Here is a 25,842-nt window from a genome sequence, read left to right as displayed (position 1 = left end):
AATAATTAATTGTTGTGGTGTTTTTTTATTTTTATTTATTTGTAATTTTTTTATCATTATAAATTTACAATTTATCTGTTTCTTATTTGCTGGCATGGGGTGGGGGGGGGGTTGTTCTGTAAAACGTGAAATAAAAATAAAATAAAAATTTCTAGGGGTACAAGTAATTGTGTCCAATGTGTATTTAAGAAAAAACATTTCATAATGATAATCCCTCCCATTTTATATTCTTATTCTCCAATGAAAGGTCAGATTTATTTAAGATCAAATTGATTAACAGGTTATGGATTAACATAAAATAAGATTTATTTTCACAGCCGCCTTTGAGCATATTTACCAAGGGTACCAACACTGACCATGTGTGTATCACCACTTAACCACCAAATAAAAATATAGTAAGGAAATAATTTAAACACACGCTTAAATCTTACTTCCATAAATGTGGCTTTTTAAATTTATTTCTTAGTGAATATGATACATACATACACACACACACACACACACACACACACACACACAAGAGCACTATTTGCACATTTAAAAAAAAAAAAAAAAAAACATTCATTTGGCCAGCAAAAGTTTATTTGGCAGCACAATAGAGTCTAACACACTGTGGAATCAGCCCGGAAGCGGTTTGTGTGTTTGTGAAGGAGCCACAGAGAGATCATTCATAAGCTCAACAGAATCCAGATGTGTGACTAGACACACCCTGTTCCATTACAGCTCAAACCCACCTAGTTTTTGAACTCTAAATTTCCCCAGAAGCAAAAATGACACTGTAACTGCTGATTCCCTTAAGATAGTCATGTGTAATGAATGGTGGAGGGTGTGAGTATACCTTGGCAGCCTGTGGAGTGCAGGCTACGTGTACAGTGCTGGGTTTGACGCCATTGGATTTTGGTCTTTTGGAGAGTGCAAACCTGCTCTTCCTTCTGCCGCGGTCCCCGTTGGGTAGAGAGCCATTATACCTGCAGAAAGAGAGTGAGAAATTCAACTGAAAACACCTGCACTCAACACTTTCTCCACCACCAATTCAGCCACAGGCAACAGGTGGTGAAAACAACAGACAGAAATGCTTACAAAAGCACACAAAAACAAAGCCTGTATAGTAGATATATGATCCAGTGCTTTTCTAAGGAAAGGTTGTTAACTGGAACCAAAACCAAATTCCACACAAAACCATTCCAGAGTCCCAAAGTTTATGATCAACTCTTTATAACATATATATTTCGGAAAGATTACATACTGAACCTGACACAAATCCATGGCAAGCTTCTACAGTTAAAAGCCTGTGAATTTGTAATATCATCATCTTTTTTCATGGAGCCTAATATGAACAGGTCAATCATGTGCAGGTGGTCAGTATCCAGAGAGTGAGAGTGACATACAGCCAAGTATGGTGACCCATACTCGTGCTCTGCATTTAACCTATCCGAAGTTCACACACACAGCAGTGAAAACACACCCAGAGCAGTGAGCAGAGAGACAGGATTACCATGATGAGCAGGGTTAGTAATAACCACGTCACTTGAAATTTGGCATTCCACATTCATAAGAGGTCTGAAAGTCAATTCGGATTTATGACCATGTGTCAAGTAGTTACTTTTGTTATCGAGGATGTGACGTAACATTATACACAAGTGCAGTATTGTCCACAACGTACTGATTTCACTAATAAATGCACATGTGACATTCACTACTGTATATACTAAATGGTGGACAAGCAGCTTTGGACACATTTCTTGTGAAAATGCATAATTTATATACATTTATAATGCATAATGTAGCACAACTGACTCCAAAGTTTGGGATCTTTAAGACTTTTTAAATATTTTTGAAAGACGTTTCTTATGCTTACCAAGATTTTATAAAAACAAATAATAATAATCATAATACTGTGAAATATTAACAACTTAATATGAAAAATAAAGATTTATAAAATATACATGTATTCCTCTAATGGCAAAGCTGAATTTTCAGCAGTCATTATTCCAGACTTCTGCATCACATGATCCTTCAGAAATCATTGTAAAATACTGATTTGATGAAATGAAAACAGTTGTGCTGCTTAACATATTTGTGGAAACTGATACGTTTTTAGGATCTCACTGACACCAAACCTTTGAACGACATCGTATCTTCTCTCATGTGCACCAGAGCCATCCTCTTCAGTTTGCCATCCTTTTGTTCCACAACATCAGTTAGTGTCTCATGCTGTAATGCTGTCCATTCTCATTATTAAAAGAACCAATGAAGATACACCAGATCTGAACAAATGGATCTGATATTAGGAATTATAAAATGGCCACGTGAACATGTAGTACTAAAGGTTTAAGCAGCATTTGAAAAACAAATCTGCTTTTTGAGCAGTGTGAAGCCTGTGTACACTACATAAACACTGAACACTATGAACACTACACCTGCTATGTCTTGTGGTTTCCTCTGTGGAGGTTTCCTCCGTCCTCCACCCAGTTACTCACTACTGCGGTGTTCTTCCCAGACACAGAGGCTGCAGTGTAGTTGTGTAGTTTAACATGCGCATTTGGTATTGTGTGGGTTCGGGCTTTAGATGCTAAGCAATGCACTTTATTGAGTCTCTGATTTAACAAGTTTGCTGAAGGCATGCATTGACGCTGTGCATTCTCGACATATTTTGGCAATCCCACATTATCGCAATGTGCTTGTTTCTCTTGAGACGTTCCTAATAAAACTTCATGCTCTTTTATATGGAGATCAGAAAAATGAAATTAAGACATCTGGAGTTTCCCACCAGGTGACATTTCAGCTTGAGTTAAGTGTGAAAAAGCCTAATATCCCTTACAGCAAGACTTTCCATGACAATCTCAAGAACTGATGTACGGAGGGAAAAAACAACATTAACAAACAGTGAGTCAGCACGGAAAGGGAATTTCATGGACATAAAATATGTGCACACCGGGCAGGGTATTTCCGCAGCAGCATGTTCTAAACTACTAATGCATTCCTTCAGAAAACCTGGATTTACAATAAACTGAGCCTCTGCAAAACAGCGCTTGTTTTCAAACATGTTTAAGAACACTTCATATACTAAAAATACATTTGAATTAAGTTTAATGAATAGCATTAAGCCATGTTGGGATTTTGGTTTTATTTAACAAGGTAGCTAAAACTGCAGTTTAGCAATAACAAAACACTTATATCAGCTGTAACCCAACACCACAATGGAGGTGAGCCCTCAATACACTTCAGGATGAGAATTAGGGCTGTGCCGATAGACGATAGCATTGTGTATCAACGATATTCAGAGATATCGACGATAGCAGATGTCTCTGTCGATAGTCAAGACATTATTAGGCTCATTCCCCTATTAATGTATTAAATAATAATAGGCGGCCTATTATAATTCGGCTATCAAACTGCCCAGACATAAGGAATTTAATTGAACTTTAACAAGTAATCTGAACGGCCTATATATGTGCAATATTTTAAACGAGCCCTCACTAACTGAATTTAATGCTACAGTTATGTTAGAATGCATCTCATTCTTGTTTCTGTGACGGCGCGTGGTCCAAAGCGCTGTATGAATGATGAATCCGTTCCATTGAACTTTACTCCAAATATATGAACTAACCGGTTTTGAATACTTTATATTTAACGTGTTCATTTGGACTTTCAAAGAAATCTTCTATTGATTTTCACCGTTGACTGAATTTGCAGAACATTAGACTGATAACTTCCGTGCGCAGATGCGGCAGATTCATCACAGGACGCACGATATGAACTAGCTGTTTTAAATACAGTATTTTTATATTTAACGTTAGTTTATCAATATGCTTGAAAGTATATTTTTTTAGATTATTGGTGATTCCATAGGCACTCTCTCTCGCGCACCTGCGCAGTTTAAAACACCAAATAGTTATGCTATGACAAGAACAAAGAGTCCTTCTCTCTTGCTCCACCCATGCACGATAATATTGTGTATCGTCGATCTCACGGGCTAACGATATGACGATTTGAAAAATGACCATATTGCCCAACACTAATAAGAATCTAACCCAATCCATGACCTTTGAGATCATCAAATCAAAGTTAATAAACAAAAAGCTCTTTTAGACGCCAGTGAGTCATGTGATGATATAGCGCAGGAAATCACATAGAAGTCTGTCCTGCAAATTAAAGTCAATGAAGTGCATTATGACACTCCAACACCACACTGAAGCCCTCTTTGTTTTCTAACTGAAGGCTCAGTTGTTCTCAAACTTGCATCATCCTCACATTTTGCTAACAATGATGAGACTAGCAACAACAACAAAAGAAACACACAAAACCTTCATGCCATCTGACTCTATTTTTAGAAACACAAACACTCACATGCAAAGTTGTCACTAAGAAGTACAAACTATTAACTCCGGCACAACAGATGCCACTTCCTGCTGATCCAAGGTCAAAGGCCAAAAGGTCTTACCCAAGCACAATGAGCTCTCCATATTTGACTGGCACTTTGGTTGACGACGTGGAGATGTTTTCCTGGTCGGGGGAGAACATGGATGCAGTGTGTGTGGGGGAGGGGGGTTCTTCCTGCTCCCAGTGTGAACGCAACACAACCACACACACTCAGCTCTCAGCTCTGTCTCCTCTTCATCACCATCATCATCATCCTCATCCTCACTGCAACTGAGAAAAACAGAGAAATAATGCTTGTAAGAAAACTGTAAATGCCTATTTTAGTTATGTTTTTAGCTGGAATATCATTTAGGTTAGTAAATGACAGGAATGAATTATAAAAATTTCACCAGGCACCACATTAAACTGCTTTAGTGATGTTAAGTGGCCTATATTCCAGTCTTGACCACAGTCTTCTTCATAGTAACCTGACTAACAGTACAGCCTGTACTCTCAGACATGAGATTAAAGTTGCTAACAAGATCTAAAGAGCTAATAAAGACCCAAACATTCAGACAGACACAAACCCATGCAGCCTAACACCTCGAAAACTGGTCAAAATATCCCAACAATCACTGTTAAACACACCTAAACGAATGATCTTGCACAATTACCTTTTCAACACAGAAACACAGGAAACACATATTGTATCTGCATCACAATGTGTCGCCTGTGTGCGTGTCAGAATGGTTTCAGTCTATCATAAATTTTCTCTTCCTCAAATAAGAGGGATTTTAAAATTACCACCTATAAAGAAAATGGACATTAAGAATTAAGACTTTCTAGGTCCACCCTACTGGTGCACTGGGAGACATTTCGTGTGAAACCTTACCAAATTTTCATATTACACAATGGAGGTACAGTATAATAACTCATACAACAGGAGAGTCGAGTCATGATTATCATGGCCCTCACTCTAAACCATGATTTGACAGCTTTGTCCTTGAAAATTCAGAATGATGTTTCCTGTCTGGCACTGCTGACCATGTGAGATCAGTGGAACTGGTGTCAGGAAAGACAGTACAGCAACTGAAACCGACAGCGTATGCGTGCGTTATGGAGGGAGGTCCCATCCGATCAGTGATGTGGATGTACAACAACCAGTAAATATCTCATCCTGTCAGTGACTCAAAGTCAACATGAAATTTTAGTCAACAAGAAGAAATATAAAATTAAACAAATAAAAGTTAAAAATGGTTAAAGATATACAAAAGATTGTATATAAAAGGGAAAATAACTAAATACAAAAAAAAAAAAAACATAAAAAAATTATACTACGGAGCCCAGCACATGACATGCAAGAAAAATAAATTGTGCGCACGATTTACTAATTCGTTCCCTCAATTTACTAAAACGTGTATACAATTACTATTGCGTTCCCTCGATTTACTATTGCGTTCGCCTGATTTGCTAAATCGTGCACAAAATTTAGAAAATCGAGGGAACGAATTAGTAAATCGTGCGCACAATTTATAAATCTAGTGAACGCAATAGTAAATCGAGGGAACGCAATAGTAAATCGAGGGAACGCAATAGTAAATCGAGGGAACGCTATAGTAATCGTGTGCCAGTTTTAGTACATTGAGGGAATTAATTAGTAAATCGTGCACACGATTTAGCCTTATATTTTTTCCTGCATGTCATGTGCGGGGCTCCATAAAACACTAAATAAATTGAGGACGGAACATGATTTAATACTTCAAGAATTGATTGGTAGGTGAAAAGGGTTACATACTACAATGAAGCCAGAACACTAAGCCCAAGTAGCTATTTGGCTACTGATGAACTATCTGTTAGCCTGCACAACCTAAGTGGTGTCAGTAGAAAATGAAAGCCATTTCAGAGAAAGCTATTATAAAGCAAGTTAATATATTTTAATTTAAGATTACAAACCACACAAACAAACTTATTTTTTATGGAAAAACATGCACTCAGGCCATGTATTAAGCTAAATGTTTCCATTAGAGATAGGCGATATTTTCTTTTCTGATTTTATCGATTTATTTAACTAATGTTTTGTAACGATTAAATTTTTTAGTAATTGATTAATCGAAATTTTGATTAAAAATATTATAAAATGTTAGAATTAGACACTTTGACAATATGCCAATGATATAACACAGAAAAGAAAGATCCAAACATCTCAGTGCACACGATTAACCACTCACGTTTGACGCACTCATATTGTTAGGTGTCATCAATACTGAATGCACTTTTGTTGACAAAGATGAGACACGGGCAGTGGAATAGGAAAAACTTATTTTAACATGAGCTCTGCATTTTTAAAATGATGTTTCATCCATGAGACATTGCAAGAGACGCAAGTGCAACAGTAACAGTCAAACGTGTCCATGTTTACATTTAAAAAAAATACTAATAATTCTTGCCATATCACTGAACCCTAGTTTCCATATTAATCTTTTCCAATTTCAAGCTCTACATAATCTTTTCAAATATAATGAAGAACATGAAATTGATTACATGGGTTCATGTTTTTTCCAAGTTGGCTTTAACAGCACCAAATTGTGTACAATAGCTCTGTCTCTTCTTGTCCGTCTTCTCATTCTTTGTCCCTAAACAGCAACGCCAGCTACTCTGGGGATTCACACCCTCTTCCATCCATCCCTCCATCCAGACAGTCTTCTTTATTCACACCTCCCTCCAGCCTCCCACAGCAATCCTTGTCCCACATAGGAGATTGTTGCTATGGACGTAAACTGCTGTACTTCGGAGTCATTAATTTATGGGTGTAGTGGGGAACGTGGTCATACAGTCCCACTATAATACTTTAACAAGGGTTATGATTTTTAATAGGCCCCATGCATAAACTGCACTCAAATTCCTTAAAGCCATACAAAATCAACACCTGCCCCTTACACACGACCCTGATAACACCAAAGGAAGTGGTTTAAATGACATCCACAGCACATGAAGTGCTAAAAGGTGTTAGCCTTAGCTGTTAACTTCTTATATAAAAGGGCAAACGACTTTCAGGACAATTGAAGGGTTAGGTTACCCCAAAATAAGAATTCTGTCATTAATTACTCAACCTCATGTCGTTTCCAAACCCACAAGACCCTGCATAGAGAGCAACACAACTGAAATGTTTCTAGACCCAGAAACATAGCAAGGACATCGATAAAACAGTCCATGTGACATCAGTGGCTAAACTTCAATTTTGTAAAGCTACAAGAATACTTTTTGCATGCAAAAAAAAAAAAAAATATATATATATATATATATGTATCAATATATGTATAAATATATCAATATATGACATGTTCAGGAGAAAGTATGCGGATGTGCCGTGGTATGTTTATGTGTCTGTGAACAATTTGGTTCTGTTGCTCTCTATACAGGGTCAGAGAGCCCTCAGATTTCATTAATTTGTGTTCTGAAGGAGAACGGAGATCTTACGGGTTTATAATGATATAAGGGTGGTCAATATATGACAAAATTGTAATTTTTGGTTGAACTTACTCTTTTAAGCAGCCATTCACTAGTAACATTTATTTTTAAGTGCAAGGCAAATCATTTTCCTTCTACGTAAACACTAGGTGAACATGTTTGGCTTATGCTCTTATCTCACACGACACAGCTTACAAAAAACAAAATCTTTCAATGTGCACAATTTCTAACTTTATTCTCAGTATGCAAATGGAGAGAAAAGCGGAAGTCAGTGCTGATGTTACGGAGGAAAAGAAAGGGGTGTTTTAAGTGGCAACACTACTCACAACCCTTCCTACACCACAGAACTAGTACATATGTCACACTATTGTACCATGAATAACCACAGCAGTTCTTCCTGTCCTTAGATATAACACCATTTACACACAACCCTCTTACTGAAACAGAGAGAGAGAGAGGGTGAGAGAGTGTGAATAGAAAGAGATTAGAAAGTGAGAAAGCAAAAGAGCCAAAAGGAAATTAAAAACTTAAAAAGGTACTTTAGTTACTTTAGTTCACTTGAGTGTTATGCAACTTAAAACTGCAAGCAAACGCTTTTAAAGAAAGAGTACCTGTATCAGTGGTAGATTGTATTTGACGGTGTATGTTAGCATCAGGCCTGAAAATCTGGTAATATTAAAACAGGACAAACCAGCTCACTAGATTTACACAGAAAATCACACTCGATGACATCCTTTATCACCATTTTACACAACGGGTCATTCTAAAAACCATTCAAATAATTTGGAGTAATGCAAAGAGGGAGAGAGAAAACAAAAGGATAGAGAAAGAGATGAGAGGAAAAAAAATATTCTTTTAGAAGGTCATCAGGTATATGCATCACTCATGCATGCAGATTTCTTAGATATTTCAGTTTTCTCCATCTCAGTTTCATACACAAAACCACCTCACATAGTCAGTAAAATAACCAACAATTTCTCTATATCAGCACATCTCATCTTACCACAGAGAAGAGTTTCTATTTCATGAAACAGAGTGAAACTGTTACATAAAGGTTCACATGGTTATAGTTTTACCTTTACGATGGTACCTTGCTGTACACACACACACTTACTAGCTCCGAGATCTATTTTACAGTCAGTAACTGGACCAAAATACAGTACAGCACAGATGCACACCCTGTTTCACACACACACACACACCCCTGCTGTTTTTGTCCTGATTTGTCTCGCACTCCCTCTCTGTATAATGACCTGAAAAATAACCCGACCCCATGAGGAGCGAGACAGACTGAGTTAGAGTTAAACCTGAACCGGAATGTGAGTGAGAATGAGAAATGGAAACTACAGATCAACAAGCAGAAAAAAAAGAAAAAAAAGAAAAAAAAAAAAAAAAGAAAAAACAAAGTCACCCACAAAACTAGAACTGTTTCTGAGATGTCAACATCCACGACTCAGCCCACGGCTTTCACAAATCAAAAGTACTGAATAAAGTTCAGCTTTTGTTTCAGTGCTGGTGAGAAGCATGGAGCCAGCTCACAATAAATCTTCAGTGCACACATAGATGCATTACTAAGGCTTAGGTTGGGCTTAAGGCCCAGTAACAAATGGCAGATTGGCTTTATTTCCACAGCCTTACACTAATATGGACTCTACAGATTAGTGTGCTGGGATATTAGCTGAATTCAGTTGGCACCTGATGCAATGTCATGCATGCCTCACTTATTAAACTTAGTGATATTTTAGCAGTTATTATTATGATTTGTAAATAAATGTGTAGGTTGGTTTTTTTTTTGTAATTTTCATGTGCTTTTATTTTTAATATTTTTTGTTGATTATAATTCCAGTTTTAGTCATTTTAGTATTTACACTTCTGTTTATATTTTACTTTACTTAGATTTTTTTAAACATATTAATAGTTTTAGTTAACAATAACTCATTCTGCACTATATGGACATGAATGATACCTCAAGTCATGCAGCGCTAAACAAATTTTACAACTGAATCTGACTTTATTTCAAGGCTCCAACAATGACCCAGAGCACCTTAGCAACAACAAAAAAATTTTTTACATCGCTTGCAGTCACCCACAACACCTTGGCACAGCGATGCACCACCACTCAGAAAATTTTTAAATCTACATACACATTGAACTTGTGTTCTAAACACACAAAAAAAAACCCATAAAAAAGTGTGGGAACTTGATTTGGATCTTTCTTATTTGCTAACTGCTGCAATCTCAAGCAAGTTAAGGGATGCTTATGTTTATGAATAAATGTACACATTTATAATAAACACTGCTATATTCTATAAAAGATAATGGATTTAGATTTTTTGCTAACTGTCTGAATATACAACCAAATGAGCGTGTGAAACCTTCCTTTCTTCATTTTTCACACAGAACATGGTTTCAGATTGTGAGAAAAGTGACAGATCCCAGAACATAATACTGGTGTGAACTGCAAACACGTGATGAGCCATTACCATTCCTCTACAAATTTACACACAGTTTAGGTACACTGATGTGCCTTTGTCTGACATATTAACTGGAAACTAGTCAGACTTCACAGATGTGTGTGTGTGTGTGTACAGCATGAAGCAACCAATGAGCACAGACAACTCCCATACAAAGCTTTCATTCACACTCACACACACACACACACACACACACACACAAGCACACAGTGACCAAAAGAAAAACAAAAAAACAATCAATATCAAATAATTAGCAAATAAGTCACTTCAAAAATAAAATAAAAATAGAATTTCCCATATGCCAAAACCACCAAACACTCGGATTCAAAAAAAGTTTCCACCTCTGTGATTAAAATGAGAATTTTAAGACTCCAGCTGAATCACGAATGCAGGTTCTAGCATCATTTTGGTGTCAGGGGAGGTCTGAATTATAGCCCAACAGTGAGGAAAACTCCTTTCATGAGTGAGGAGGATGTGGAAGCTTAAACCATCCCCACCGAGAAATTAGGGAGACGTATCGGTGGCATCTGTGGTCTAAAATAGATCCAAAAGTAGAGAAGGAAGTTGAAATGAGAAGTTAAAAACCAGAGGGGAGGGACACATCTGCATCCAGCATTGGCATCTGGTCCGTGGGATACACAAGCACCACATGTGGGCGATGGGAGTTTGAAGTGGAGCATGTTGGGTGTGCAGCTGCTTCACAGCAGAAGGAGCAGACGAGGGATACACACCCGCTGAACACCCGTACGCATGGCCAACCACAGACGAATTAAAGCTGTCTGGGTTTGTACACAAAAGTGTTAAAGGAAACTTCCCGTCTTTGTGACATTAAGATTTCTTAAAGCTCAGGAAAGGATAACTGCAAACTGTTTTGGAAAATACAATTCAGTACTGTGAAAATTGTACTGTTTGGTGTAAATATGTAAAAATTAAACATCTATTATTTTAAATTCTACAAGTGAATTTAGGCATTACAACATACAATTACACGGTCTCTAGACCAGACATGAGCAGCTCAACAAAATACTATAGAATTCACTGGACATCCTTTCACGAAACAAACGTAAGAAAGAAAATTGGGAGTATGGTTGTTTCAACACAAAACTTGGAATTTATCAATATGGATGCAAGCGGTGGCTATTATGAAATCTCACTTCTGGTCTCTGCTCGTGTACGTGAGTTATCTGAACTTGTGCGCAGCATAGTAAATCTGGTGGAGAACTGTGGAATTACAACATTGTTCATTTTTATTTTCCTGACCATCAAACGAAGCTTATTAGTAGATCATTAACAAGTAAGATTAATTTATTTTTTTTATTTTAAATAGGGCTTTACATTTATGTGTGTGAACAGCAGTGTAAACAAGACCATGAGGATTCAATCGTCACAATATGCATCTGCTGCGCTTCTGTGAAAGAATAAAAACAGAAATTAAGTCTATAAAAGGGATAAAATAAATAGGATCACACAAAATAGGCTATAATATAATTAATAGAATAACAAAAGAAAAAAAACTGTGAAGTGCACTGTGCAACAAGTATAGGCTACGCTTGTTTTTGTGAAACTTAATGCATCATTTATTTTCTTTATTTGATTTAATCCATCTGATCGCAAATGTGCCTTACGCACACACAAAAAATTAGTTTCTACCACTGCCTGATATTTCAGCCATTCATCAAACTAAAACGTAGTCAACCAAACATAAAAGTTAATCTTTATTTTTAAAGGTTTACTGTAAAATCACCGTGGAGCACCCTCAAGGAATTGAGTTTGACGACCCTGGTCTAATAGATTACCCCTAGATTCTAGGGCTGCACGATAAATCGCATGCTATATTTAATGCACGTCTTGTCATTTAAAGCCGGTTCTGTAATCAGCGGTAAATCTTCCTCACCTACATGCTTCACATGGAGCAGAATTAACTACACAGGGCTGTTGTTCATCGACAAGCTGCGCAAAACATGTGCAAAATATGATCGTGGTTTTGCGCAGCTTGTCAGTGAACAACAGCTTAGTGTAGCCCTACTAGATTCAATATGAAACTCTTAGTAAAACAAATAGTGATCATAATCATGCTGAGGCGGTGCAGTTTTAAATTTGTTTAATAAATGGCGACTTGGGCATATGATCCGCTCCATGCGATCACGTCTCTGAACCGGAGCGAAAGTCTGGATCAGATTGTGCGTGCTGCTGTTGTTCGAGTGACACAACGTGACACCAGACCTCATTTGCCTCAGTTGAAGCACATTTACACTGTATGAATCCACGAATGAGCCATTCGCTGTAACAGGAAATACTACACTGTGAACAAATGACTGATCTCAGGGCGGGGCCTCGGATTCTAGAGAGCATTTGATTGGTCAGAAGGTTTGATGAGATGCTGAATTACGAGGTGATGTGAAAAAAAAGAAAAGAAAAAGAAAACAGTATACGCACGCACAATTTCGGATTTGTCTGACCGATACCCAATCTGGCAGAAAATGCCAGTATTGGAGCCGATACCAAGTGCTGTATTGATGCTTCCTACATACAGTATGAAAAAAATGGATACTCATTTTGCGATTTGCTAAAGATTACTTTTAACAGTGTTATCAAGTTTTAACTGAGTGTCAGACAAAAAAAAATAAAAAATGCACATCATAATATTATAAAACTGGCAGTTCTAGTTCTTGATTATAATCAGCTGAGCAGTGTTCAAAGCAGTTTTAACATATGCCGCGTTTCCACCGAAATTACCCGGAACATTTTTACCAGGAACTTTTTTTCCCAGGAACTTTTTTCCCCCCAGACCTGTTGCTTTTTGCGTTTCCACCGCGGTGTAAAGTACCGGGTAGATTAGGCAAATAGACTGGTGACGTAGGTCTGCGCGCGTTTCTCAATACAAAGTACTGCTGATTTGTTTGTTTTTTTAAAGTACGCTGATTTTGGACGTGCATCCTCGGTAGTTAGTTCAGACTTTGTGCATTCGACTCGGGAGTGTGATGTCCGCGACGATGCAAGTCCGGTAAATCTATAAACAGCAGCGTACTTGATAACTTCAGTCAGCTCGTCTTGGCTACTGCAATTTTCCTATTTACAATAAAACGAAATGGGATATAAAATACCACTGCCTCCTTTGGTTTTCATTTAAGCATAATAACAGCTGCAGAAATGTACTTAGTTCAGGGATATGTGTATATGCAGCCATTACAATGAAACGAAATATTATATAAATTTTTTATTTTAATTTTAACATATAGATAAATTGAATACAGACCAAAGAAAACCTGTTAGATTTACCCCGCAGCTGAATTATATGTTATGTTTAACCACTAAAGACACATCAGAGCCAGCGGCACATATCAGAAGGTCTAGCCGATTTGAGGCTGCATCTCGGCGGATACATGAGGACTGAGCTCCCGCTGATTGAGTGGAGCTCACCGTCGCAGAGATCGGCGAAACACATTTTTTAAATAGGCACGGTCTTTATAAATAAACCATAGATTTGCGTTTTAAACAACTACATTCTCGCCTGAAATACTTTTAAAATTACATTTCATGACACAATAACAGCAATATTTGAAAATGATCCAAATAAATGGTGGTTGAACTCAACCAATGCTGCGTGAACTCAGATCGCTTTGGCTACTGTTATTTTCCCCTCAGTATATTTACAATAAAACGAAATAGGATATAAAATACCACTGCCTCCTTTCGTTTTCATTTAAACATAATAACAGCTGCAGAAATGTACTTAGTTCAGGGATATGTGTAACGTTATATACATCCATTACAATGAAACGAAATATTATATAGACTTGCCTTTTTTATTTTCATTTTAACATATAGATAAATTGAACACAGACCAAAGAAAACCTGTTAGATTTACCCCGCAGCTGAATTATATGTTATGTTTAACCACTAAAGACACATCAGAGCCAGCGGCACATATCAGAAGGTCTATCCAAGGTGAGGCTGCCTCTGGGCGGATAGATGATCACTGAGCTCTCCCTGATCGTGTGGAGCTCACCGTCTACGAGATCGGCGAAACACATTTTTAAATGGGCGCTGTCTTTATAAATAAACAACAGATTTGAGTTTTAAACAACTACATTCTCGCCTGAAATACTTTTAAAATTACATTTCATGACACAATAACAGTAATATTTTGAAAATGTTGATCCGAATAAATGGTGGTTGAACTCAACCAATGCTGCGTCAACTCAACCAATCAGGATGTTTAGCGCCAAAGTCCCGCCCCAGAAAGTTCCTGAACTTTAAAAAAGTACCACCTCGCCAGCAGGGACTTTCTGGGGGGCATTTTTTTACCCGGAACTTTTATTTAGTTCCTGGTTCCTGCGGTGGAAACACACCAAGTACCGGACCAAGTCCCTAGTTCCTGGGTAAAGTTCCTGCGGTGGAAACGCGGCTATAGGTATACAGGTCTTGGAACACTTCAAACTTTATAAGTAACTACAAAGTATCCTAATGAACACATTACAAAAAGATTCCACCACTAATGAGAAACTGAACTGCACATGTGGTCAATCACATTATATAGACTGAAAGAAAGCAGGTGACCTCCACCTGGGAGGAAACACAAGACCTTACCACATCACCACTTTCCCACCATATAATACTGAAAACTATTCAAATAAAATTAACGAGGTTGACGAAGAAAGCTGCACAACGGACTGTACAGCATCATCATCACAATGATGAATTTAAGCTAAAGATGAAAGCACAGATGGTGAAGAAGAGATATGGTGAGATGAATCAGATATCCAGGAGCCTGCACGCACACATGCACAAGAATTACCATATGCACTGAAGTGAAAAACAAAGCATCTTGCAGGGATAGTTCAACCAAAAAAACTATTTCTGTCAGCATTCACTCACCCTCATACATTCCAAACCTGTATGACTTTTCTTCTGCAAAATTCAAAGACATAACTTTTGAAGAATGTAGGTAAAGAAACAATTTTGCTTACCAGTGAAAAAAAAAAAAAAAAAAAAAAAAGATCTCAAAATATCTCCTTTTATGTTCCACAGGAGTCATAAAGTTTGAAACGACATAAGGGTAAAAACGTAATGACAGAATTTTTAGTTGAATTATGCCTTTAATTAACAGAGGCACGTACGCACTGACAAAAGGTGGCCTAAAGTCACCCTTTAGACTTGCTGAAAAACAAAAATCAAAGCTTAAGAAAAAAATTTCAGCTAGGAACAACAGGCCTTTGAAGCAGCGAGAGAAACATCAAACGTTTCCTACATGCTGCTGTGAAATGTTTAAAACCAGAGTTTTTTTCTAGGGCAAGGGACAACTGCCGACCCTACATAAATGCTTTAGAAATGCAAGTGGGAGCCTTTTTTTTTTGTAATGTGGTCCTTTGCAGGTCATGCAGCAATGAACATGAAATCATATTGGGTTTTGTGCAAATCAAAGAATTTAAACACAAAATATTAAACCACTGTGCTACTTCTGGACCGATACAGTAAGCCGCATGCAACAAGTGTCTTTTATTTGCACCAGGTTACAAAGAGGATGTCGAGAAAGATTAAGAAATGAAAGATTAGACAAAGTTATCCGCTTCATGGGAACAAAGTCTGTGGTCTGTGGCTAAACTTAAACAAACCTTGATGTCTGAGAAAGTGATGATCAATGAGTCAGAACTAGCCAATCAACTGTCAGAGTTTTAAAAAAAAAATTCTAAAAGGTGAAAAACAGATTTAGTTTGACCATATTGAGGTTGGTTAATCTTCAGAGTAACGTATGGATCACACACACACACACACACACTACCTCACCATGGTCATTCACTCAACACTGAGCTAGCAGGCTAATTGGCTTTAGGCTTTCTTTGAGCAACAAAGAGCACATGGACTCTGACTTAAACCGCATTTATAAAGTCTCAGCTTGGTCTGTGTGTTTGCTTAATGGAGGATCAACAAAAAACAAGCGCTCAGCTTCAAGCTTAACAACAAACAAACTGAGAACAAAATGAGCATGGGGCATCCCAGAGGTCGCATGATTAAGTCAGCAAGAATACGACCACAGTTTCACCAGCCAGCTCTCAAAGATTTGTGTTTCGATTTAATTTGTGAGGTGAGGAAAAAGGAGGAGTGTGCATTAACACACACACCCACCCACCCCTCCATCTGGTACCGATTACACCACAAAGGAAGAGACCTCTGCAATGCCCCACCCTCCCGTGCGCACACAGGAACACATGTATGCACAGTGAGGAAAAACGGAATGTCCTTTAGTACTAAATTGTTCCACAATAGCAGTTTAGATCTCAGGCATCTCATGTAGTGACAAAGTAACTTATCAATAGACAATTTATATTGAACACCTCAACAGACTGACTCACTAAAAAAAATCCTAAAAAAAAAGTGAACTATAATGCAATTATGAATGCAAATCTGTATTAACAATAGCTAGTATTTCATAAGTCAAAACTGTTGACCTTACCATAACACAACAACAGCTTGGAATCACATGATGATCACATAAAACTGTCATTAAAAGATGCAAAATGATGACTCTGTTTACGTTTCCTACTAAAGGACATCAAATCGGGGTCAGGTGAACTCAAACAACCTATTCCACAGTGCTTCCTTAAAGGGATAATTCACTCAAAAATGAAAATGTCGAACTGTTTTGATCTTTTCTTTTACTTATGGAACACAAAAGAAGATTAATCTGAAGGGAACCTAACATTACTGAAGCTGATTCCATTTTTACTGACAATTTATATATATATATATATATATATATATATATATATATATATATATATATATATATATATATATATATATATATATATATATATATATATATATATATATATATATATATATATATATATATATATATAATTTCTCAAAATATCTTTTACATTTCACAGAAGAACGTCTGTCATGCAGTTTTGGGACAAAATGAGGCTGAATAAAAAATTTTTTTTAAAAAGCATTTTTGCATGGACCATCACTTTAAGACTGAACAACGAGTCAACTACTATTCTATCCCTTTTCCTATGTAAACGTGCTTGACAGATGTCTTTGACCACTGTGCTTGCACTTTTTGCAGTTACTTGCACATAACACTGCATTCTGAAAATTTGGCATTCGACTCAAGGTAAAATAAATAAATAAATAAATAAATATAAATATAAATATAAATATAAATATAAATATATATATATATATATATATATATATATATATATATACACACTACTCGCTACTACTCGCATCTTGTGTTATTTAATGTAAAAACAGGCCAGTCACACATTGTGTTTTTGTATTTAAAAACGTAAGAGATGGCAGTGGGATGGACAAAAAACGCATGGTCTAGAGATGTGATTTTAAAAGTCAAAACTTTTTCCTTGATCACTGCATTTTTATTCACAGTGTCACGCGTGAGGCACTGCGAAGACGTGAACGCAGTCAAACATGTTTGTATGTTTACATAGAAAGCAATGGAACAGGCGCATAATGAACTGCAAACACATTCTGTGCATACGACCAATAAATATGCATTCTTTACACACTTTAAACTTATGATATACTACAGACAAAGATAGGAAGCAATATAAAACTGAAGATAACCATCTAGGAACAAGAAACCGTTACAAACAACACTCAAGCTGAACACGTGACAGTGAAATGGCTTGTTTTCTTAAACGAGTGAGGAACAGACAGATGGAGAGAAGACAGGAGAGAGGAGGGGACAGGCCGAGCTTCAATTTCAGGGGCTTTTTAATTATTCAATGACATGAGCACTGAAACCTAAGAGAAACAAACAGACTGGACGGTGACAATGAACTAACCATTTAGACACATACAGATATGTAAAAAAACACCACAGAGGAACACACATGATCTTGAGTCTCCATGCACTTGGGGCAATGTGTGCGTGTTTGAAACTAAGGCTAGCCGTTCAAACACAAATCTAAAGAAGCACTTGCTACCCAGGAGAGCACAATGCTATCTTCCCAGAAACTGTCAAATGATCCCAATGGTCCAGTAAGGTGGGGGATGCTCTTGGCTGTCTAAACAGGAAACAAGTCATTTTTCAGAGCAGTCATATGCTAACACTAATAAAAAGTCTTTAAACAACAATCAGGTGGTTTTTAGATTTATTTTTGAGCAGTTCGAAAGGATGCCTTTTAATGACGCGAACACCAGTCACTCTTTATGCCAGAGCTCATCCTTCTGCCCATTTCAGCTTTGACTGGCAGAGGCGGACCTCTCGGTCTCCATGACAATAACTCATTTACAGCCCGCAGTGATCAGCTCTGGCTCTCCCCAAAGGAAGTTAAGGGGGAACAGTGGCCTGAGATGGGGGTTGGTGTGTCCTTCAGGTCAAATGGCCAGTCTCGTCTTTCACACACAGCTCGGAATTTAGCTGCTCGGAGTAAAAAGCGTGCAGAAAGTCAGACTCAGCAGGACAGATTATCAGAATCAGGTTTTATTTGGTACATTAGATGCCGAAATTTAAATGGAGTTCAACAGATACACAGGAGCAGAGATGAAATAAATCAAGATACATACACAATCCGATCAAGTGTGAAGACTACGGTCACACAGGCTACTATTGAAAAGTTTGGGGTCTGCAAGATTTTGTTTCTTTTCTTTTTTTTTCTTTTTTTAAAAAGTCTCACCAAGGATGCATTTATTTGATAAAAAATTCAGTAGAACTGTAAATATTGTGAAATGTTGCATTTGTTGGCAAGGTTGCCTTTTCAGACATCATTACTCCAGTCTTCTGTGTCACATGATTTTTTTTTCCCAACATGTAAAAGTCTTTACCGTCAACTCCACCTCCTAGTTTACTGTAAAGACAACTCTAGGCTAGGCATTTAAAATATAATATACATAATTTCTTTAGTTTTCAGCTGTTGCAACTACAAACAAACTCAAAGGACTGAAGTGGTCTCTCAGCACAGGCATGCATGTGAGAAAAAGAGAGAGTTCTTCCTGCTTCCTTTTCCTCTGAGGTGCCCACTGTCTGACCTAGTTTCCACAATACGTCATCCTTAAAAACTTTATTATGTAGAGACTCAACAAAGTGGCCACAAGACAGTAGTGGTTAAAGAATATAATAGTTGTATGTGTGTTCACTAGCACAAAACTGTTCCAAAAGTTTGTGTTTTGTATGATTTTTTTATGCTCACAAGGGGTGGCGTTTTTTTTTTTTTTTTTTTTTTTTTTAGTTGCATTTTTAGTGTCTTAAAAAGTGTCACTTTTAATCAGTGTTGTGCAAGTTACTTCCAAACTGTAATACATTACAGATTACTTATTACGGTTATTTAAATGTAATACTTTACCTTACAATATTACTGTCTCAGAATTGTAATACATTACATTACTCCTGTATTCATTTTGAGTTACTTTCACGAAAATAACTACAAGGTAGAACTTAAAATTCTAAAATGACAAAATGTAATACAGAGAATTTTAAATCCAGAAGAAGGCAATTTGATGTTCCATAATGACTGGGCTATCCAGGCTACTAACAATATAGCATATAATTGGCAAAGTGAAGGCTCAAGACAAGAAAAGGATGACAGACAAAATCACAAATGATTAAAGTCTGTTAAAAGTATGGTAGAGGTAAAATTATCTGGCAATATCCGTGAATAGCTTGGGTCTATTAATATTAGGGGTGTAACGGTTCACAAAATTCACGGTTCGGTTCGATACGATACACTGATGTCACGGTTCGGTTCGGTTCGATACGTTTTAGATACAGCAAAATGTAAAAACATCTCAACTTTTCAGAATGCCGCAAGCGCACCGCGGGTCATGTGACAAGAACCAACCAATCAGCTTCATCCTTTTCCGTAACAAGGTTGAGAGCTCAGCCAAGATGAAGGAACAGCTGATCAAAGTTGTATATGGATTGCAATTTTGAAATAAATTTAGTAGCAGAGCTACTGCAAGCGATTTTTAGAGCTGCAAATCCATTTATCCTTCGCTGAAATTTCCGCGTCTCATGGAGAGAGCACGTCATTGTTGCTTAGCAAAGACAGACGCCTCATGAGCGCTTCTGCCCGAGCGCTTTGGAAAGGAGGAGAAAGACGTGCTTAGCGTTTTCCGCGCGTTTTTAGGAGCGATATGTGAACGGCCCCTAAGGCGCTCGCTCACTCAGCACGCCCTGAAGGCTCGTTGCAAAATGTCTAATGCATTTAACAGACCAGAAATATAAGATCCTAAAATAACCAACAGGTCTGGTGTTTGGGTTGGATTCCCTGTAAGCTATAGTGTCTAAATGCTGCAGGGATAGTTTGCTGCGTGCATGTTTCTCCTTTTTTTCGTCTTTTCCCAGATAGTACTGACGCATATATCCCAGATATTCCCGCTGGTGTTTTTTTTTTTTTTTTTTGTATTCCCGCTGGTGTACCCTGTCATGTTGCAGATGCGACATACCGTTGTTTTTTATCCACCACTCTCTTGCCATCACCATTATAGCTTAAAGGGAATCCAAAGTGCACCCAAACACCAGACCTGTTGGTTATTGGGGGATCTTCTCATTTCTAGTCTGTTAAACGCATTGGCTATTTTGCAACGAGCCTTCAGCGCGTACTGAGTGAGCGAGCGCCTGCTGAGTAGCCTAACATAAACATATAAGATGGTGTTTTTTTCTTCTTCGGGAGTGTCAGGGGCGTTGCCTGTTACGTTGTTTGGGTTATTGGGCTACCTTGTTGAACGCATATCATTATATTTCTATCTCTCTCTTTTTTTTTTTTTCAAATATAATTAATTACTCCAACGAACCGTTCGGTATACATAATGCGTACCGAACCGAAAGCGTCGTACCGAACGGTTCAATACGAATACGCGTATCGTTACACCCCTAATTAATATAAGACACAACATAAGTAAACTCTAATGCCGTGACAAGATGCACATTTGTTTTACTTTATTCTCTTTGAATTCAAGAGGTTCACAACACAGAACTGTCATGCACAAAGTGCACATGATGAACATAGCTTAGGCTGTGCTTTCTCAAGTATAATGTGCAGTAGGAGGACCAACCCCTTAGCCTCAGTCTTTTCTGTCCACAGAACTGAACATATAGGCTAAACATAGCCTAACTGCTTACCACCTCTTGAATGTACAGTCGTCTTCTGCTTTCTTCATTAGCCCCTTTTCCACTGGCAAGCGCGACTCGCGAGCACAGCAGGGGCGGAAATCATGCCTCGCGCCACTCATGTAAAACCCTCCTTCACTGGACTATGTCACGCAATAACAAAGCTACACCAACAAGAGGGAGATTAATGAAATCTCACGGTCTCGCAAAGTTTTTTTTTTTTTTTTTTTGTAACGCACGCTTTGCTGAAAATGTACAGAATAAAATATTACTGAAAATTAATTAGTAATGCCTTACACTACTGCGTTACAGGAAAAAAGTAATAAATTACTGTATTGCATTACTCCCAACACTGCTTTTAATACATTTATAATGCGTCCATGTTGAATAAAAGTATTGATTTATTTCAAAGAAAAAATCTTACTGACCCTTTTTGAAGGACAGCGTACATCTTTACTTTTGTGAGAAATAAAAAATCTGATCAAATACATGACAGTTGCATAGATATAGATGATTCTGTACTGTAGAATTGGGTCAATAACTCAATTTCAATTAAATAGACACAATCAGCAGTTAATATGGTGAAAGGTCTCCGGGGGCGCTATTAAAATGCAGAGATATGGCACAATTTCCAAAAAAGCACCGTGCTTTTTCTTCAAATGAATATAAATCACTGGAACATATAAAATGCGGTGATCAGTCAAAAGTGGGCGACTTGTTTTATCAACCTTCAAAGACTTGTGAAACCCGCAAGTGTTTCTCATGATTGAAAAAGACTGGTGACAACCAGTAAATTAGATTCACTGCACTAATATTTAACTATGCTATGTTGAATTGCCTTACAAGATCTATTCTCAAACATGTACGCTTAATAAATGGAAAATTCATCATAAAGACAGCTAACTTTGAGAGAAGATCAAAGTTGAGCAAAGCAAAACACCAAATAAAGAGCTAAACATTGCGATCTTTATCAGAGAATGACAACATGGCTCCAATGAGCTCTGAGATAAATTCAGGGACAGAGACAGCCAATTTCACCATCATAGCACTGATCCAGGAACAGTTTTTCACAGTTAATGCCACTGGATAAGATCCACAGACTAAAAATTTATCCTAGACCTGCAGTCTAAGTCACTGAAAGTGATACAGACTGAGATCATTTTACACTACAGCAGAGTCAGTGCAGCTACCATGCTTGAGGGAATACATGTAATACACGTTACATAAGGTGATGTGTACACAAAGACAAACAACATACTCAAATCACCAATACAGCAAAAAAACAAGGCACAAAGTGTCAAGCGGTGGTAACCTTTGCCCTTGTTAAAGGAAAGCAGTGAAACAACTAAATGAAATGACTCCCTGGTAATTTATCAAGGCAAAACAAACTCAGAAGGAACAATATTCTCTTTTACCAGTAACTTTACTCCACAAAAAAGGAACTGTATAGGTAGAAAACAACACCACTGAATTGCCAGCATTCAGAAAGTTCAGTTTATAAATGCAAAAACATCCTCTGCATCAAAATTATCCTACTAAGATACCCATGTTGAAGTACACAAATCAAAATTCACTCAACGTGTTTAAACCACACACAAACCTGAGAAAATCCCTTTGGTTATTGAGCTCAAACTTACTTTAATTAAAATTTTACTGTAAACAAAAAATAACAACTTAATTTTAAACAAAACAAATATACAATTCAGATTAATGTTTATGTAAAATGTAAATATTTTTAGACAAATCATAAAAATCACTAATAACTATTTTTGCTTTGCAATGTAAGCCTCATAAAGTATTTAAATAGATTAAAATCTGCTGTGCACGTTTTTACAGGCCAGGCCTAAAATGCAGCAATCAATTTTGTATGGTCTCTCTATCCAATAAATACTACAAATTAAGTAATTTCCCAAGCTTTAAAATAATTTATTAGACAGCTGAAAGTTTCCCATTTTTAGCAGCATGCATGCATGTGATAGCAGAAACAATGGAGAGACAGTAAATGCTGTATTAACGCATGTTAATCCATTGATTGTTCTAATAAATAATTCAGATGTAGCAGCACCGGCTGGTACCAAAAACGGGGGGATGTGATTGACATCCTGACGTCAGCACGGGAACGGGACAAAGGCCACATTGGGTCGGACCAGATGCTCGGTCTGCCTATGCAAATGACTCCGAGCGTTTAAATACATAAGCAAAGAACAATGACACGTCTGTAACGAGCCCATAAAAGCCAATGCAAATTCTGCTCATAAAGTATATGGAGTGCACTGCTTTCTCAGTTAGTATGACTCTCCATTGTCTTCGCAAACACATGAAAACGAAGGCTTGTTGTCAATAACTGGACTTGACGTATAATGTAGAGAGCTATGTTATTGCAAAAAAACTAACAAAACTAACCTATTCGTACGTGACATAAATACATAGAGAAATATAAATGCCACTTATTTGCTCTGCTAAACAATAAATGTTCTTCTGTTACAGACATTTAATTCGCTTTTAGAAAGCAGAACAACCCCATGACAGTTTATCTGATAACATTAGACTCAAACCATGTAAAAACGCATAAAAAGATGAGTACTTATACTAAACCACGAAACCAACTTAAAATTATTCTTAGAATTAAAGTCAACATGATAGCCAGAATATAGTCTACATACAAAATATAACAAAAGATGCAAGACTGTGATAACAAGCCAGACTCATGTTATTTTATAAAACACAAGCCCTGTTGTTTATTTTCTAGTAAATATGAGGTACTCACGGCGGTGCTGGTGTGTTTTCCGAAGCACGAACAAAGAGCTGCTCCGTTAGCACGGGTGTAGCTACAACTGCTGTTTGACTGAATAAATGGTCAAAGAAAATAAAACAAACCAGAATATAACAGAGAGAGAGAATTAAGGATGAGGAGCCACGCGAGGCTAACTTGCTAACAAAGGCAGGTGTTGACAGTTATCCTTAAAATTCAAACAAAATAATATTTTTCCCGTTAAATGCGACGTGATCTCAATCAGTCTCGGAAGAAACATAGAGGGTCGGAACAAACAATAACGTTTGTAAAATGGTGTTGTCCGCCGGCTGCTTCTAGAGAGACTGTAAACGGACGGTGGTGGTGTTTTGTATTTTAGTGGCTATGAGCGGAGAAAAACCTGCCGCGTCACTGATCGGGTGAAGAGCATTCTGGGTAATGTAGTTCTAGTCTCAGAAGGAGTCAGAATTCGCAAATGTTACTGGGTTAGGTTATACAGTCTATCACAAACGTGTCTTTGCAGCAATCTCATATTTGTGCTGCAGGCACGCCCACAGAAAAACAATAACTATTTATTGCCATATTCAATAGATGTCTGTACAACAGTTCAAAGGAGTAAGGCCCTTATTAGATATTATTCATTAAACCAGCTACCAGTAGGCCTATTCATCTCTCTGTCAACAGCCTACATAAGAGGGAGGAGGGAGAGAGAGAGAGTGAGAGAGAGAGATCTTTTTTTTAAATAATGGATTCTCAGGAAAACAGTTTTGTTGTGTGTCATTGTTAGTCATAAATGCAGACTAGTGTATTTTTATTAGGCTACCTAATTTCTAATTTATTATGTATTTGTATGCTGCATTGTTATTATTTATTTATTTATTTATTTATTTACTATTGTCATATTTATTTATTCATTCATTTTTATTTGTATGACTGTTGGAGTAACCTATCTGAAATCTGAATTGAGTGCTGCTAGCCTTTGATTAACTTAGTCATTAAAGGCATCTGTGTGGTTTCTGTTTTCTGACACAACAATGCCTTATTTTGGCATGTACTATTGGAAAGGCAAATTAAACATGACTCCGCAATCAAGACTGTAACGCCTGTATAGCGAGGACAAGTTTAGGCTATTTTTTTTATGAGTAATACTGAAGAATGTTATGGTATTGTTCTTTTAGGGGTTATGAATGCATGATGATGCCTCATCATTAACCATCCTGATTAAGATTACTGTCAAACCCATACAAGTTTACTGTCTTTGAAAAAAAACAAAAAAAAAACCGAAAGAGGCCATGTGGACAAAATAAACATGATATGGAAGATAACATCTCAAAAACTGTCCCCAGATGATAGAGGTATTCAGAGACATCAGTAGATCTGATTATTCTGAGTGCAATGACGCTACACAGCCACAGACCATTTCATATAGACAGTGCTGCTAAAGGAAATCATATAAATTATGTGATTACACTCGGGAAAAATAGATGCTCAGATTCTTCCTTGTTATTCAGAGTCTACAAAAAAATTCTCTCTCTTTCAAAAAACATTTAGTTCTTGACTTGTGCATGTTTCCAGGAGATAGATGTCACTTCCATCACCTGCTTACATAAACCTAAAGGCAATCAGATCATCTCTCTTCCACCCACTCTTTTATGATATGGGACTTTCCTTGCACTTAAAAGAAAAAAAAAACATTATGACTA

At 37.2% G+C, this 25,842-nt stretch overlaps 1 protein-coding gene across 1 annotated transcript in view; it reads right to left on the bottom strand.

Moving 5' to 3' along the window:
• The window catches only part of LOC113117581 (E3 ubiquitin-protein ligase pellino homolog 1-like), a 31,148-nt gene extending 6,615 nt beyond the window's left edge, over positions 1-24,533 (bottom strand). The window contains exons 1-3 of the mRNA XM_026286356.1: positions 24,155-24,533; positions 4,445-4,653; positions 839-968 (exon numbers count right to left, since the gene is read on the bottom strand). Coding sequence (XP_026142141.1) covers positions 839-968; positions 4,445-4,524 — 210 coding nt within the window. The 5' untranslated portion in view covers positions 4,525-4,653; positions 24,155-24,533. The remainder of the gene's footprint in view (positions 1-838; positions 969-4,444; positions 4,654-24,154) is intronic.
• Positions 24,534-25,842: the final 1,309 nt, after the last annotated feature.

Source organism: Carassius auratus, chromosome 17, assembly GCF_003368295.1.
Source record: "Carassius auratus strain Wakin chromosome 17, ASM336829v1, whole genome shotgun sequence".
Classification (NCBI taxonomy): domain Eukaryota; kingdom Metazoa; phylum Chordata; class Actinopteri; order Cypriniformes; family Cyprinidae; genus Carassius; species Carassius auratus.
Note: the sequence above shows the minus strand (reverse complement) of the source record. Positions and strands in the feature narration are given on the sequence as shown.